At 41.9% G+C, this 18,211-nt stretch overlaps 1 protein-coding gene across 1 annotated transcript in view; it reads left to right on the forward strand.

Moving 5' to 3' along the window:
* YIPF3 (Yip1 domain family member 3) overlaps positions 1-18,211 on the forward strand; it is a 366,566-nt gene that overhangs the window by 168,918 nt on the left and 179,437 nt on the right. Inside the window, exon 6 of the mRNA XM_044061028.1 lies at positions 968-1,099. Coding sequence (XP_043916963.1) covers positions 968-1,099 — 132 coding nt within the window. The remainder of the gene's footprint in view (positions 1-967; positions 1,100-18,211) is intronic.

An 18,211-nucleotide genomic window follows, 5' to 3' on the forward strand; every position in this document is an offset into this window, starting at 1 on the left:
GAGCATTTCTCCTTGGGTCTCCACTGAAAATAGACTCTATCCCAGTTGGACTTTCCCAGTAAATATATGTTAAATAAATAAGTACTCGAAAACAAAATATGCATACAAAGTGTTCTCTTTACGTGATTTGGTACTTCACTCCAGTGTTGTTACTGTGCAAGAATTGTAGGTATGCAATTTGGAAATAATAATGCAGACTGTTGATATTTCTGGCTTTAGAGGGTCAGAATTCATAAATGCATATATTTTTCAAAGTAATAATAACTGCACGACTTCAAGAAAGTTACTGTTTTTTTTCCCTTTTCCTGGAGGCAAGAATTTTTCGGAGCCCGATACTCCCTAGTGCAGTGGTTGTGCTTGGCATTGTTGTACCACAGATCCAGAGTTGAACTCTTACGATTCTCTTTATTTTAGCATGTTAGTGCAGAGGATTAAGGTTGTGAGCTGTTAAGAAACTGCTGCTTTATAGTGTGGGGTTTGAGTCTCTTTCTCCATTTTGAGCAAGTCCCTTAACCAGAGAATATTATGTGGCAATTGGGAAATCGGGCTAGGCTCCTCATTTGTGTCCTGGCCCACTTGATTAGTATGCTTAGTAACTACTGTGAACCAATATGCAGACAAAAAATAATTTGATTTCCAAATTCTCTTAATGTCTTGAAACCACTTGGAATTAACACCAGCCAAGTTAACAATTTAAGTAAAACATTTTTGCATTGAGCCTTTCTCAAAATGATTGTAGTAAGCAAGTGACACCTTATATAATATCAAGGGCTTGTTTCAGTTCACCATGAATTCCCTAAAAGGATCACTTGAATTTTGTCTGAAGAATTCTCTTAACTACTACAGCTGATGTGCTAGGATGAGACATTAATGAGTTGGGATGGGTTATGTTACATCTTGTTGAGTTTATCTTGGCGTAATATCGTTTATTCATTGATTTCTAATGGTCTTCCCTGCTTCTTTACAGAGAGAAGGCACTTTGATGGGAACAGCCATTGGCACATGTTTTGGTTACTGGCTTGGAGTCTCTTCTTTCATTTACTTCCTGGCATACCTGTGCAATGCTCAGATCACAATGCTGCAAATGATGTCATTGCTGGTAAGGAAATGACTGCCACCAAAATAAGTTCATGTTTTGTTTTGTTTAGTTTACTATTACTGTGGAGTGTGGACTGGGGTAGCTTGTTTAACTTTTCTCAGCATAAGTACTGTATGTAAATGGTTCTGTTCAGGTTTTAATACTGTTCTTCTCCATACTGTTAAAAACTGTTCTGTTTAGGCTGGATGGTTTTACTTGTAATACTTTTTAAAAATATGCGGTTAAGAACCATCTAAAATGCGTGTATAGCTACTGAGAAAACCTATATCTAGTTCTAGTCCGTTAAAGGATGTGAATTATTTTTGAGGTGCCTCTGTAAATAAATGCCATACATTATTTGAATGCAAGGAAAACTGTTTTGATGTAACTGTTATAAAATGTCATCATATAATTTTTAGTTAGTTTGCAGTACTTAAAAAAAGTTATTTTCAGTGCTGCATAAGAGTAAGTGAAATGTTATTTTTTTAACTGCAAACAAGTAACTATTGGTCAGTTCTAGATTGCGGTTTGGATTCATAGACATAGTTTCCTGAATTGGCCTGCCCAGGTGAGGCAATTTTGTGCTTCGCTTATTTAATGATATTCAGAGACCTGCACAAGTTGCATGTCACTGTATCATGTTAAAATAAGATTACATGATTGTGGATCTCTGTTCTGAGCATTTAAAGCAACCGCTCAGCTGAGCACTCTACCATCTTGTGCTAGTATCTCTGGTATCTAGCAGCCCACACAGGGCACATGCATTCAGGTGTCAGCACACATGCACAATGAGTAATACATACACAGTTTACAGTACTCATCTCAGTGACTGTCAGACAATGTAGGTTAAGTAGACCAGAGCCGTGTTACGTAGTGGCTCTGTTCTAGTCAGCCTGCAATGACCAGTAGTAGAAGACCACATGTCATACAAACCTGCACAGACACACAGCCATTCAAGTGTTTAGTGTCAGCACACTCAGCATCTGCAGCCTCCCCTTCCATGCCATCTACAGGTCCTATCAGGCAGCATTTATCTAACATATACAAACTCTAAATAAGAATTCCGCAGAACTCTCTCCAACATTGTCCTTATACAGAAAAACACACACAAACACTACTTGCTTATACCCTTTGAGAAAAGGATACTGCATTGCACTGCTTACCTGGATCAGCAGTCTGAGAAGCTGCTCCACTTCAGCCTGCACAGATGTTCTTCTGTTGAATTAAGTAGATGAATGTGACAAAACTGCTGCATGCACTTAAACATTTTGTGGACTGCAAAGACATCTGTGAATGTGTATAATGTTTTAAGTTTCCTTCCAAAGCAGTGCTTCAGAATGCTAAAAGGCCTCTTTAGCATAGGCCCTGCCCAGAAAGTAATACTGTTATGTACAGCTCTGAAAACTCGCACTGCTGTGCTACTGAACTTCAAGGGAACACTGACGTGGGATAGCCTTTTGTATAAAAAAAACTTCTTGTAAAATGTCTGCGTCCCAGCCATTGACTTTTCACTAGTAATAAAGTGCAGTAGTATATTAGGAGGAAGAGAAGAGAGTGAGGCAGAGTTACTGTGTGAAAGCCTTTAATAGTGAGCTCTGGAGCACTGGACATCTTTGTCTCTTATGAAGCCTGAATCATGGCTTGATCATAAAATGTAGGAGCTGCATAAACAGAGAGATGCAGACTAGCACAAGCTAGAAGGAGTTTAGTCTTGACTGAGGGGGATCTTAAAGTGAATGAACAGTGTTGTCTACTGTTCAAGCCTGAGAAGGCAGCATTTTTGTCCCCTTGAGATTTCTTTGGCTTCTTACCTTCCTGTAGTTTCTCTTACATTTGTCAGGCTGCACATATGACATGGCCAATTGTGCATTTAGAGTTTTTTTATCTCTTCAGTTTGAGGAAGTTGCATGTATTTTTGATAAGTTTTTACAGGTATTAGATGCTCTCTTCCTACAGAGATGTCCTTCTATTCATCTGTTGCAGTATTTTTACATGAGGGAGTTGCCTGCCCCAGCAACCCTAAGTCGGCCAGTATGCCAAAGTCTTTTGCTACTAAAAGGTGTGGGGTATGTCACGCATAGGCAGCTGTCCTCCTGAACTTCTTTGCCAGCAGTCGGATCGCCAGTCCCGGACGTTGCTGTGCTGCCGGAATAGAATATTTCTTCTAAAAAGATAAGTGCCCTGTTGGGGAACCTTTTTGTGTCTTTTGCTGCTGAATTCCTTATTACTTCGGCTAATATCATCTACGAAAGGAAAGTGTGATTGTGGAAGACAGATTCCACACAAAGATAGTCACTCCCAGTGTCTTTTTTGTCTTAGGCCCAACCATGGCCATAAGAACTGTTCCATCTACCAGTTCATCCCCAATACTCTTCAGAGCAGGCTTTCCCCAATTGCAATTTATTTAGAGAACCAAAGCTTAAAAATTGTTGCCAAAAGAGTGATGGAGAGTTCCTCCGGCCCGATGATTGAGCCATCCATGAAGCCGAAGGCCTACAGGCCTAGGCCTGAAGCTTCAACTGTGCCTGTCCCTGCATACGTCTCTCCCAAAATGCATAGTAGCCCAGACACACATTCTGCTCCAGATCTCAATCCTCAGGCCGAGAAAGTTTTACAGGCCGGGTTAAACTTAGATGACAGCATGTCCAGAGAGACTTCACAGGCATCTGGTACAGATGTCCAGGGGGATCCTAGGCTCATTCTGTCAGAAGGCCCTAGGGGAATCACTCAACTCCTTTATGAGGGAAGAAATACATTCAGACGTACTGGAATGCAGGTCTATATCCAAACCCCTAACATTACATTGGGTGGACATGCTTACTAAGAAAAAACAAACTAAACATGTCACCGCCCCCCCATCAAGACCCCCAGAAAGAGTGGCAAAATGTTGCCAAAGATTTATTCAAAACCTTCATGCCCTTGAGGCCTACTGCTGGGTCCCTTACTCTTTCCTTCTCTTGGCCTACCTCTCCTCAAAAAAGGGTCAGACGAGCCCGATTCAGAGGAAGAACTTTCCTCTGAGGATGACAGTGACTTCTTGGCCTACTCTTCACAGATTCCCTCACTATTGGACTATACCTCCACTGAGGAAGAATCTAATGGAACAGACTGCTCTTTGGACAAAATCTCCTTTGGAGAAACCCTTAGAAAGATGAGAGACAACTTTAAGTGGGACAGCTCTCAAATGTCCGATGTTCAGAAGAGGTACTACGACCTATTCCAAGTGGAAACCTCCAGCCCTTCTGCTGTCCCACCGGCTATCCCTGCTTTTTTGGATGCCTTTGCCTCCATGTCCCAACATCCAAAGTTCCAGCCTCCGGCTACTAAGAAGCCAGACAGATACTATAAAGTTCCTCAAGATTTCAGCTACCTCTTTAAAGCCCCTGTTTCTAACCCATCAGTCATTTCTGTGGCCTCATATAAAGCTTCGAGGTCCCTTCCCTCCGTCTCCTTCCCTCGGGCAAAGACAGCAGACAACAAGAAAGGTTGGGTAAAAAAGTGTACACTTCAGCTACTGTAGCCTTTAGGGCTTTGAATTATCAAACCCATCTGAGCAAGTATTCCCTGGAACTAATGTCACAACTATCAAAACTTGTGCCTGCCATGCCTGACTCAGAAAACAAGGTCTTGGCCTCCTCCCTTGTGCTGCATCTTGACAAGTAGCCAGTCACTCAAGTAAATGCAGCTATGATGCTGTGGAAGCCACCTCTAGGGCAGCTGCCTCTCCCTCAGTGTCGAGAAGTTAGCACTGGTACCTGGAACGTTTAAACTATTTCTTTATTATTAAAATAATCCACAACTCTAAATATTTCAATATGTTGAGCACTTTCATCAACACTAGTTGACTTCATCAGAACAATAAGGATAATTCACACCCCATTTAAATAGTATAAAGCCAAACCTGATAAGACACAAAATCAATCAAACACACAAGAAATTATAATAGCAGCATAAATAAATATAATGAAATTATTAAATAATTTGATTTGTTAACAATCACAGAAACACTAAAACATGTCTGTTTGCTCCGCAAATAAATATTCTACATGTTAACAGTACACTAAAAAATTCATCAAACATTATAGGTTCATAGGTTCATACTAGGCTATCTGCCCTAGGGCATTTATAAGCCTAGCCAGAATGTGTTTGGCTTTCGCCACCCATTTTAAATTTATTTTGCTATGCCCTTTTTCGAGGTTAGTATACTATGCCTTAAAAAACCCTAAAATGTGTTAAACAACTAAACAATAATCAAACTTTAGCTGCTTTTTCCTTCAATACAGATATGATGGAAACAAAAGTCATTAAGATCAGGATGTGTGTTGGCTGCCAACCGTAACTGCCATATCCTCTCTTTTTTGTTAAAAATGTTTTTCCAATCACTCATCTACAATACCAAATTTGAACCCAGTAAAATTAACACATACCTTGCTGTGTCTGTAGAGGGCATTGGCATCTTTTTTTGTTTTTTTATGTCATATGTATGTTCATATATCCTAGATTTCAATGCCCTCTCGGTTTTACCTATGTGTGCAATACCTGTACTGGGTGTTAATTTTACTTGGATCAAATTTGGTATTGAGATGAGGTACAGATTAACCCAAGGGGTTGTGATTGGAAAAACATTTTAAACAAAAAAGAGGTGATGTGGCAATTACGGTTGGCAGTCAACATACATCCTGGTCTTAATGACTTTGTTTCCATCACAACTGTATTGAAGGAAAAAGCAGCTAAAATTTGATTATTTAGTTATTTAACACATTTTAGGGTTTTTAATGTTTGAATTTTTTAGTGTACTGTTAACATGTAGAATATTTATTTGTGGAGCAAACAGACATGTTTTAGTGTTTCTGTGACTGGCACATTTTAACTTTTATATACAAATCAAATTTATTTAAAAATTTCATTATTTATTTATGCTGCTATAGCAGTTGCATATAATTTCTTGTGTTATTGTTTGGAATTATTGGGTTTGATTGGCAGATTTTGTGTCCTATCAGGTTTGGCTTTATACTATTTAAATGGGGTGTGAATTATCCTTATTGCTCTGATGAAGTCAACTAGTGTTGATGAAAGCGCTCAACATATTGAAATATTTCGAGTTGTGGATTATTTTAATAATAAAGAAACAGTTTAAATGTTCCAGGTACCAGTGTTACCGTCTTGATGCTGTATTTTGGTTCTTTGTGTTATTTTGCAGCACCTTCCACTTTACGTTGTTTCAGTGTTGAGAAGGTTTGCATGGTTAAGGCCTCAACCCCTCCCTGAGGACATAGGTTCATAGGTGTATACTAGGCTAATGACAACAAGGGCCTTTTTAAGGCTAGCCATGCATTGTTTGTAAGTTGTGCAACACAGAATGATTTCCTGACATCAAGGCGAAGCCCATGGATACCCCCTTGACAATTCCACATTATTTGGTCAGGCCACAGCTAATCTTTTCAAATCTCTTCAAGAAAAGAGTAAAGAATTAAAAGACCTCCAACACATCCTGGTCTCACCTGTCCCCAAGTTCCACAGGAACTTCCCCTCCAAGCAGGTATTTATCCTTGGGCAAACCTGGCCCTCCAAGAGGAACAAAAAAAGTGCAACACTACCCCGCTCCCTCCTCTACCCTTCTGCACAGCCACCCTTTTTCTGACAAAGTAGGTTATTCTTGATTCCTCAGGACTTCCCTGCTCCACCCCTCTTTCCCTGCACCTACCCCTTTCCCTACCAGCCTGGGAAACCATCACACAAGACGCCTGAGTCTTGTATATCATAAAACATGGATGCTTAATGGCATGGCACGTGTTTCCTGTCTTCAGGGGTATCCCACCGCCACCTGCAGAAAAGGTCTCCCTCTTCCCACAGGTACTGGCAGACCTGCTGGAACAGGGAACCATTCAGCCAGTGCCTGCACATCAGAAAGGAACAGGCTTCTACTCCCACATTTTTCTTGTACCCAGAAAGGAAGACCCTTGGGAGACCCATCCTAGATCTCTCCTTCCTCAACACTTTCCTGATGGTACCCTCCTTCAAAATGCGAACCCTTCAGACCTTGTTTCCTCTGATCCTCCCACAGGCCTCTCTGGCATCCATAGACATCAAAGACACCTACCTGCATATTCCCATTCATCCCAAGTTCAGGAAATTTCTTTGTTTCTCAGTGGCATCCTGGCACTTTCAGTTCTCAGCTTTGCCTTTTGGTCTTTCTACAGCCCTAAGAGATTTCACAAAATGCTTAGCCCCAGTTGTCACATAATGCAGACTCCAAGGAATTCAAAATTTCCCTTACCTGGACAACCTCCTGTTCCAGGCAGATACCCCAGAGGATCTGCAGAGGAAACCTTCACTCAACCATTGCCATCCTACAGCAGTTAGGATTCACAGTCTACCTCAAAAGATCTGCCCTCACCTCATCTCAAGAACATGTCATTCTGGGGCACAAAGTCCAAACAGACAGAATGATAGTGTGTCTTCCACCTCAAAAAGCCCAGGAGCTCTGTCAGACATTCTCAGAGCTCCTTCCCCTGCAACTTTTGTCAGCAAGACAATTTCTTAGGATCCTTGGACTGATGGCTTCCACCATTTCTATGCTGCTTCTGGCAAGGCTTCACATGAGGAAGTTTCAGTGGTTCCTGAAGTTGTTGTGGACACAACATGCACACCCTCTAGAATTTGAAATTCCACTCCTACCTTGCCTGAAGAAGGAGCTGCTATGGTGGATGCAACAAATGTCCCTCAGTCCAGAACTTCCCATTCACCTTTTGGCTCCAACTCAAGACCCCTACACATATGATTCAGGTACAAGAATGGGGGGCTGTTTTGGGTCCCAATACTGTACAAGGGCAGTGGTCTCCCTCTCAGGTAAAAGGTCACATAAATGTAAAAGAAATGAAGGCTCTGATTCTAACCCCTCAGTCATTTCAGACCCTTCCTTCTCAGCCCAGGTCATCTGCGGATCTTCACAGACAACATGACTATTCTCTGGTACATGAACAAGTGGGGGGAAGGGGGGCAAATCATACCTCCTGTGCAGACTAGCTTTACAGGTTTGGGAACTAGCCACTGTCAGAACTTGTCCGACATTTGGGATGCATGGCTAGGCTTAAAATGACCCTTGTGGTTGTTAGCCTAGTAAACACCTATGAACCATCCAACTTCAGATTTCTCTGCAGATGGTTTACATCCCCTCCAGACAGAACTCTATGGCAGACACCCTGAGCAGAGCAGATCCACAACACAGGCCCACAAATGGATGCTTTAGAAGGATTTGTTTATGGACATAATCCACCAGTGGGGTATTCCTCACTTGTTTGCCTCCCCCACGAACAGACAACTTCCAGAATTGTGTGCCAGGGAACCTCACCCCATGGCATGGAAAGTGGATGCCGTATCAGCATCCTGGAAGGGGCAGTTTTTGTATGCATCCCCCCCACACACACACACTCATTCCGAAAGTCCTGCTGAAGATTCAGCAGGACAAACCAAAAATCTTGCTGGTGACTCCTTACTGGCCAAGACAGCACTGGTTCTTCCTCCTCCTGCACCTAGCCAAGGGCAATCATCACAAGTTACCTCAGAGTGGACCTACTCACAAAGAACAAGGGCTCCCTCATCCACCCACACTTGGCAACTCTACAGCTGACTTGGTGGGTGATAGAGCCCTGATACCTTTTAGACACCTATTCTCAGAGGGCGTGCTTTTGAAGTCCTGCTGGAGGCCAGGAAACCCAATACCAGGAAATCTTACCTCTCCAAATGGAAAAGATTTTTCAATATGGTGCCTTTCTCGTAACCTGGACCCACTAACTGTGGATCTCCCTATGGTTCTTTCATACCTGTGCGAATTGCTCAGTACTGGCTTAGCTTATTAATTTATAAAAGTACATATGTCTAACACTTTACCCACCTTTAGCCTCTAAATTTGAGGCCAAACAGTTTTCAGAAATTCTCCACATTAGACCTCCCAGGAGGCTTGTGCCCTCACCCTGGGACCTTAACTTTGTGCTGGACAAGCTGACCCTCGCTGCCTTCAAACTAGCCTCCTCTAGCTCCTTAAAACACTGCACCTGAAAAACTGTCTTACTTCTAGCCCTAACCTCTGCCAGGAGGGGTCTCTGAGCTCCAGAATCTGGTAGCATCTTCCCCCTTCCAGATTTTCCACAAAAACAGGGTTTCGCTTTGCACCAACCCTACCTTTATGCTCAAAAAGTTAATGATTTGTCTTTAAACCAGGCTATTCATCTACCAACCTTTTCCCTTCTCTCCAAAACACTAGTGAGAAGATTTTGCACACATTTGATGTGCACAGACAACTCAGGTTTTACCTTCACAAAACTAAAACTATTAGGCAGTCAGAGCAATTGTTTGTCTCTTTCCATCCCAGGGCTGTGGGACTTCCTGTGCTCAAATAAACCATTTCTAACTGGATCTCAAAAAACATATCCTTCTGCTATGCATACCATGGCAAAACTCTTCCCTGCTCGGTCAAAGCTCAATCCACCAGGGCTGTGGCCCCCTCTGGCACCTTTCTCAAAGGTCTAGACTCCAATTCCATCCTAGAGGCAGATATCTGGACCTCTCTCCACACCTTTACCAAACATTACAAGCTGGATTCCATCTCCAGATCTATGGCTGGGTTTGCCAGAGCTATTCTGCATGGCTTCCTGGAAAATACTTCACTTACTCCACCTCCCTCTCTGCATGAGCTTTGGTACTCTCCCTCATGTAAAGAACACTGAAACAGATGACTAGAAGGACATAGAATAGTTGTGTAAGAACTTACCATAATGATAGATGTCCTTCTCTTCTTTGTTGCAGTATTCTGTTCCACCCCCTCCCCACTTCTCATGATTTTTGGATGTCTTGACTTCCTATTCCTTGGACTGTCTCTCCTTCCTGAGGCTTCAGTTCTGAGGATGGTACATGTGTACATCTCTTTTATGGCCTACGTCCGATAGCTGCCTACATGATGCATACCATGTACCTTTCAGTAGTAAATGACTTTGGTATACTGGCCGACATCAGGTCACCTGGGCAGGCAACTCCCTCATGTAAAGAATACTGCAACAGAGAGGAGAAGGACATCTGTCATTATGGCAAGTTCTTACACAACTGTTCTTTGTCTGTACTTTTATAGAGATGCCTCAGTCTTGGATTGCCCTTTTAATGCAATTAATTTTCTTATGTTAATGCTGTAAAACATATGGAGATTGTTTTAGCTTTGTAGCTTTTCCACTGTGGTTTAGATGCTGCACCAGCAGAAGATGTATATACACTTGTTTAGTATCTCTTAAGTTGTTACTTTTTGAGGGCAGTTTTTCCATATTACTATAAAAAAGATGTTGGTTACCCCAGACATCAAGAAGCTTTGTTCAGATCTGTTTGAAATGGCATACTACTACTTTGTAAGATTATTGAGAAAGTTGTGTCACATCTTAACTCTCATGAACTGTAAAATCTGTTTCACATTAGTCTGTTTTTTGATCTTCATATAGCACTGAGACTGCCTTCTTGCATGTGGTAAATGACCGCTTGACAGGGAGAAATTAAAGCTTGAATTTAATTGTAGTATTACTTCATCTTATAGCATGTGGTTGACTGCATACTTACTATGGTATTGTTTCACATTGCTTGAGTGGTTTGTCCCTTATCTCTGTCTGCAGCCAGCGAATGGAGTCTGTGAATTTTTCTAACACTTGTCTTTGAGAGCAGCATGCTACGAGGCTCAGTTGTTGTCCCTTTACTTGTGTGTGTGTGTGTGTGTGTGTGTGTGTGTGTGTGTGTGTGTGTGTGTGTGTGTGTGTGTCTCTATGCAATATATATATATATATATGTGTGTGTGTGTGTGTATGTGTATGTGTTTATATGTCTGATCCAAATGTACGAAAGGAGCAACCAAGTACCAGGAATACTCCAACAATATTTATGAAACCAGTTCCTGCACTCAAATGGTGAAGAAATAACTAATTTAATGAACACCATAAAATCACAGTAAACCCACAACATTTATGCAGTTCTGATCTCAAAGAATCATTTTCTTAGTTAATTTGCTCACCCGGTGTTTCTGACAGAGTTGTCTTCAGGGAATTTTTAAATTCTACCAACTCATTACACTCCAAAAATACATTCCTTATTACCTCTTTCTTCCTCATCACACTTCCAACATTTGTAATCTACCTGAGGAAAAATTATTTGGAGTCTGCTTGGAGTATAAATATACTTATGCAAATACATCTACGCAAAAATCATAAGTCTTCTAGACTTTGTTGCATATTTGGGAGCCATGTGTGTATATGCATATAAATATATCTATATGTTAATATATAATTTTTATTTGTCTCTGTGTATAGATGGATGGAGATGCATACATGTTTATTTTTATTTATTAAACATTTATTTACCGGGAAAGTCTGACTTGAAACAAAGCCAATTTTCAGCAGAGACCCAGGGAGAAACGCTCCAGACGCATGTTTTTGTAACGTATACGTTTTATTTAATTTTTTTTTTTAAATATGTTCTAAGCTTGTTTCCTGCCTTTCCTGTAAGTCGTCTAGTCCGGATGCAGATTTGCTGTATCCGGGACTGTTTGTAAGCTTCTGAGTCCCCATGCCTTTCTGTGTTGGAGGGAAGCCTTCTAGCTTAATTTTGTTTCTTAGAACTAGCCAGTTTTCTAGTTTCAGCACTCAAATCTGTTTCTTTGAGCTCAGCACTTGTTCAGAACTCCTTGTAAGCACTAAAAAAGCTACAAATTACTACAGCACTCAACTTTCCTCACTTGTCTAGAGGAAAACCGTTTTTAGTATTAATAAATAAGCACCTATCCAGGCATGTCTATGGGTCAGCTCCCGGTGTTTTCTCCTGTCTACATGATAAATCTGAGCATCTTGGGGCAATGCAGCAATTGCCTCATGTACGCAGACAACCCTGTCCTCCTACCACCCAACACTACAACCTGTGAGAGATGCACTTATATAGCCAAACTGGAAGCAAAGCTCTCTTCACCCAAGACTGGACTAGACAGTCAAGAGGAGAAGGTAAACACTTATAACACACCACACCCGTAACATAGTCCCTCAAAACCTACACTACCAAAACACACACATAGAAACACAAAACACACACCTACATTCGCAGAGGCTCTAAAAAAAATCTACCCAAGCAACAGTGACCTCCAAAGCAGAAACGCAAGCAATCTCCACCGTCCAATACAACCCAAATAACACATAGCCCACAAACTCAGTGTGCCACTCAACCACAGCCCATAAGGCATAACAACATACCCAACACTCTAGTCATAGGTGACTCTATAGTCAGGCACACTGATGTTCCACTCACCAGGCTAAACAAGGAGAACGTTACTGTCAGCTGCCTGTCAGGTGCCAGGATCCGCCACATAACACATGCACTTGGGTCACTCCACAACAAGTACAAATATGACTCTGTCATTGTCCATGTTGGTGTGAATGACCTGAGATGTTCCTCCCTGGACTACATGAAAAGAGACATGGAGGAGCTGTCCGATCTTGTAGCCCAGGCAGGTATGACCCTAGCCCCGAGTAGCATCCTGCCATCACCCAGAATGATACCACAGTACAAGGACAAATGATTAACTTCAACAATTGGCTAAGCTTCTGGTGTCATTCTAAGGGGGTCCAGTATCTGTCTGCCTGGGATGACATGACCGACAAACTACAATGCTTTGCAAGAGATGGCCTGCACCTGTCGCCCTTGGGATTCTGGATACTGTCTAAGGCTCTTGCCACCCCTATAGTGCCTTTTTTAGGCAAGATTCAAATGACAAATTCACCACCGTAACAGGTACAAGCAAGCAAAATCTGAGGGTAATGCTACTTAATGCTAGAAGTCTAAACCTCAAAATGCACTCACTTGAGGCACTCCTTAAAATGGAGAACATCGACATCTGTGCAGTGACAGAGACCTAGTTCAAGGCTCCAGAGAGCACTCCTGCATTACCATGCTATAATTCATATCACAACTTTCGGCCACCTAACCTGGACCGAAGCACTAAAGGCGGAGGCGTGTCCGTATTCATTAAGGATATCCACACCTCCAGGCTAGTTGCTCAGCATAATGCATCTGAGATTATCCAGGTGCAACTAACTATGGGCAAGACCACAATCCAAATTGTAGCTTGCTACAGAACCCGCACCATGCCCCAGGATTCCCACTCCTCATTTCTTGATACACTGGAAAAATATTAGGGTACAACCTAACACCCTAATAATGGGCGATTTCAGCTACCCCACCATTAACTGGGAAAACTACTCATGTACCAACTTTTGTGTTCAACATTTTCTGGAATTCATAAATTCCAACGCCTTGGATCAACTTATACACACCCCCACCAGGGGCAGCAGTATCCTAGACCTGGTCATTACCAACATGGGCAACCGGCGTTCCAAACCAGAGGTCAATTCCTCGTTGGTCAGATCCCAACCACAAGCAAATCAACCTAGGCATCCACATCCCACCCCCCATTAGAGAAACCACCATAAAATATTTCTCCAAAGCCAACTTCATGCTTTTTAAGACAGAAGTGGCAAACTTCACGACACCCATGTTGACGGACAGCAGAGGTACGACTGCTGAATCCTATACAGTTGCACTTTATAAGCACTTACACGAGTGCATGGATCATGCAATACCTAACAGAACCAAGATGCTATCCTCCAAAAAAAGGAAGCCAATCTGGTGGTTCCCTGCTATAAACAAACTCTACAACACAAGAAAGAAACTGTTGCAAAAAAGAGTAAAATCCCATGATTGGAGGAACTCCGTGGTTACCCTCAGTAAGAAGCTGAGATCCTTCATAAAATCATGCAAAGCTAGTTACGAAAACAAAATCGCCACCAATTCTAAAGACAACCACAAAGCATTCCATAGCTATGTCAAGAATCTCAATGGCAACACTCAGATCTGCTCTGAGGTACAGCATAATGGCATTAAATATACAGAACCAACTGATTGCCAACATCCTGGCAGATAGCTTCAGTGCTAACTTTGCCCCTCTCTCATCCCCTAAAGGGCCCATCTTTATACCAGAAGAATGCAAAGTTCCTGTAATCACGGCTGCACAGGAAAAAAAAAACACTCTCCAAAGCCAAGAACACAGCATCCATGGGATCTGGCAACATCCCAGGCTGTGTTCTACATGAACTACAGACCGAACTGGCACCCCACCTAAGTACCATGTTCAATCATAGCCTCATCTCAGGCTTTGTGCCCACTGAGTGGTGCACAGTAACGGTTATCCCACTCCACAAAGGGGGAGCCACCACGGACCCTGGGAGCAACCACCCCATTAGCCTGACAAGCCTGGTCTGCAAGGCTATGGAATGTATCATCATGGAACTTATAAACAATGACATTGGTAATCTCCAAACTCTGGACCCTACCCAGTTCGGGTTTGTAAAATGCAGTTCATGTCTCCTAAACCTGATAGACTTCTTTGAAGCGGTCACCAAAGCCGTAGATAAGGGTAAGGTGGTTCACACAGCCTACTTAGATCTCGCCAAGGCTTTCGACACCATCCCCCTCTCTAGAATTATAGATAAACTCAATAAACTAGGTATAAATCCCTATGTCACAAGATGGGTTACCAACTGGCTCACTGACAGAACCCACACTGTGAAAGTAGCAGACTCTGAATCCAACTTCAGACCAGTGACAAGTGGAGTACCACAGAGTTCAGTCCTAGGTCCTCTCCTGTTTGGTATCTACTTCTCTGAAGTACAGGCTAACGCAGAAGGTCTTTGGCTAACAAAGTTTGCAGATGACTGCAAACTAGGAGCCATAATCAAAACTCCTAACGATGTGGACATGCTACAAAAAGGCCTCACTGAGAGATGCCTGGTGTCAAAGCCATGGCCTCAAGCTCAATGCCAAAAAGTGCATTGTCATCCCTTTTGGTAAAAACTCTGTACCTATGAACTACCACATAGGCGGTAGTCTACTTAACACCGAAAGTGTGATAAGAGACTTTGGGACACAGGTGGACAGTAGTCTCTCCTTTGATAATCCCATTGCCACAGTAGTCGGGAAATCCTTCTACATGGCACACCTCATCACTAAAGGTTTCTCATCCAGGAAAAAAGAGGTCATTGTTCCCCTCTACTCATCACTCATTAGACCTATTATAGAGTACAATGCCCCTTTTGGTATGTACCTCACAAGACATCTACAACAACTGGAAAGGCCACAGAAATATCTCAAAAAGCGGATTACCGGCCACAAACAGATGCCCTACGCAGACCGTCTCAAATAACTCCAGCTTTACTCTGTCACATATCGCCTACTCAGAGGTGATCTCTGCTTAACTTACAAAGCTATGTCAAACCCAGAGCTGTTGGGCATGCTCCACGTAAAGAAATCCCAATCCCTCCAAGCTACATGCTCTAGGAACCTAAACCTTGTCACCACAATAAACAGAACATGCTGGGGGGGATAGATTCCTGTCCCAGAGACTTCCCATACTCTGGAACAAACTACCTATCTATATCAAACAAAGCTCCTCATTAGCACTCTTCAAGAATAATCTTGATGATTGGATGGGAGCTAGGAAATTCACACCAGGGATCACTTCTGTGGCTCTGCTTGACAGGGGCACAGAAAAATAATTTTCTTGGGTGGCAAAAGCCAGGGTACCGTTTGGCTAGGCTTATATAGGCCCTAGAGCCAATAGCCTAGTACCTACCTATGAACGTGGGAGGAAACCGGAGTACCTGGAGAAAACCCACATGAACGCAGGGAAGTCATGCAGACTCCACACACAAGGAATTCTGGCCGCGAATCGAACTGGAGAACCTCTTGCTGTGAGACAACAACTGTACCGCTGCACCACTATACCACCCTGAACTCCACAACACTGAACTCCAAAACATTAAGATCAAAATGCCAAAAGTACAAAGTAATAGAAGCTGACAACAACAAAACCCAGCACAATGAACCAGGCAGTTGAGTTATTGTGCAAGATCTAGGTACAGCTGTGTTTGGGTCTTGCTCATTCCCTGCTGCAGCGATTTCGGAGGTGTTATATATAATTAGTAGGGGGTGTGGAGGGTGTAGAGGGGCTTGCTTCCCTGCAAAAGCTTTTGTCTGTGATGTTCTGCACTTTCACTTTTGATGTGTGCAGGTTTGATGTTCTGGGTTGTGTTGTTGTTGGGTTTTATTATTTTGCACTTTCAGAATTCCTGTCTTGATGTTTTGCAGTTAGTTGTTTTGATCCTTAGTGGTCTTAATAGGGACCTCTGTATCTGTCTATAAGTGTGTGTGTGTCTGTATGTGTGTATATATATATATATATATATATATATATCTATATGTATTATACGGACGGGAGATTTTTTTTTCCCTCAATACTGAGCCATTGATCAGGGAAGTTGAGCATAAGTGAAAAACCAATGACTACACTACACTGGATATCTGGAACAGGCTTTTTATTCACATGGTGGTCAAAGGTCAGGCTACTGTCCTTCTTTGTACTTAGATCTCTCACCTTTGGGGCCACTCTCAGGGTGTTCCATTAAGATTGTAATTTGTAGCAGTGTTTGAATTACCTAATGGTATAATTATGCAATTTTTTTTGGCATTTAGTCTTAGGCCATGGCTCTGGCACCATTCACTTGTCTGAGACGGACCTTTCTTGGCTGTCCAGAGAACTTGGTGAGAAAGATGTGTAAGATGCATCTGTTTCAGTTCTGGGAAGTTTCTTTTTTGTGTGTAATTGATAGAAATAGGATTTTTAAGTAGAAAAAAAATGCTTTCCAACCCTTATGACACCTCAAATGTAATTATTTCATTAGTATATTAATTGCATTAAGGACGTAATTACATTAGTGCTTCATGTTTGAGTGAATGGGAATTGGGAACCAGAAGCAAGATTTGCATTTTGCTCAATATAATATAGTCTTCCTTCTCCACCAGTCACAAAGTAAAGGGTGATGATTTGTTATTAGTGCCCTTTCGTTACATCCCGTAACCTTTAATTGATCTTTCAATTTAAGTACAATTCTTGCTTATTCATATGGTGACCATGTGATAAAGTTATATACAGCTGTGAATCATTATTCTGCAGACAGGTGCTAGTGATGTGAAAAAATACTTCATTCTGTAGCTCAGAGTTTGATTCCTTCAGCCTCCATTTTGTCTGGTAGTTGTTGCAGATGCTTAAGGCTGTGAGGTGTAGTCCCCGTGTTAAGAGTTTGATGCCCCCAGTTCCATGCTGTGTAACCTTGAGCAAGTTGGCTTCTCAGTGGCTCCCCCTTGACTGCAACTCTAGTAACTACCTGTGAACCTACATTTTGAAGTGTGTTTTTATGAGGGCTTTTCTCTACATCTCATATTTCTGCATATTCCAATTCAAGTTCACTGCGTCTTTTGGTTAGCGAAAAGAATACACTCACAAAAATGCAGACTTTCAAAATTCTCATCCTCACATGTTTGTAAGGATGACTGATTGATGAGAAAAGTTCACCAGAAGTGGAAAGCAAATAACTACACTACATCAGCTAAGAAAGCTGTCCCATGCAGGCATTGCTGTTGCTGCTGACTGAGTCATCATCCTCATTTGTGGTAGGAAAAGGGAGGTTTATGTTGCCATATGTAGAATTCCATATAAAAGAAAAATAACATTTGTTACTAAGGCTGCTAGTTGGCTTTTAGGAATGTATATATCTGTGGAAAGGCAGCTTATATTGCTATATAGAGTTCTGCCCAGGAAGAAAATCCTGATAGGATTATATTACTTCAAAATGTGGTGACTGACATTAATGCTGTTTACAGAATTTCCACCCAGTTTTGTTTTCTGAGTGAAAATGTTTGCGTTTATGGGAGGAGGGGCTTGTGTTGATATAAGAAATTCTAGTGAGGTAGAAAAATTGCTTCAATGAATTGCCTGAGAGCACTGTACCATACTGACCTTGTCATTTTTGACTACATTTTTGTTTTTATTTATCACTAGAAAAGGGAGCTTGTGCTAAGATGCACATAAAATTCCATAGAAAAACAAAAAAAATGGATAGCAATAGAACTACATTGTGGCAGCCATGTCTTACTCTTTGTATGAGTGGCATTCTCCTTTAAGAGAGTATGTAGTGCTGTGCAGAATTCCACACACATATGTCGCAA

Source organism: Protopterus annectens, chromosome 1.part0, assembly GCF_019279795.1.
Source record: "Protopterus annectens isolate FY-2018-M chromosome 1.part0, PAN1.0, whole genome shotgun sequence".
Classification (NCBI taxonomy): Eukaryota; Metazoa; Chordata; order Ceratodontiformes; family Protopteridae; genus Protopterus; species Protopterus annectens.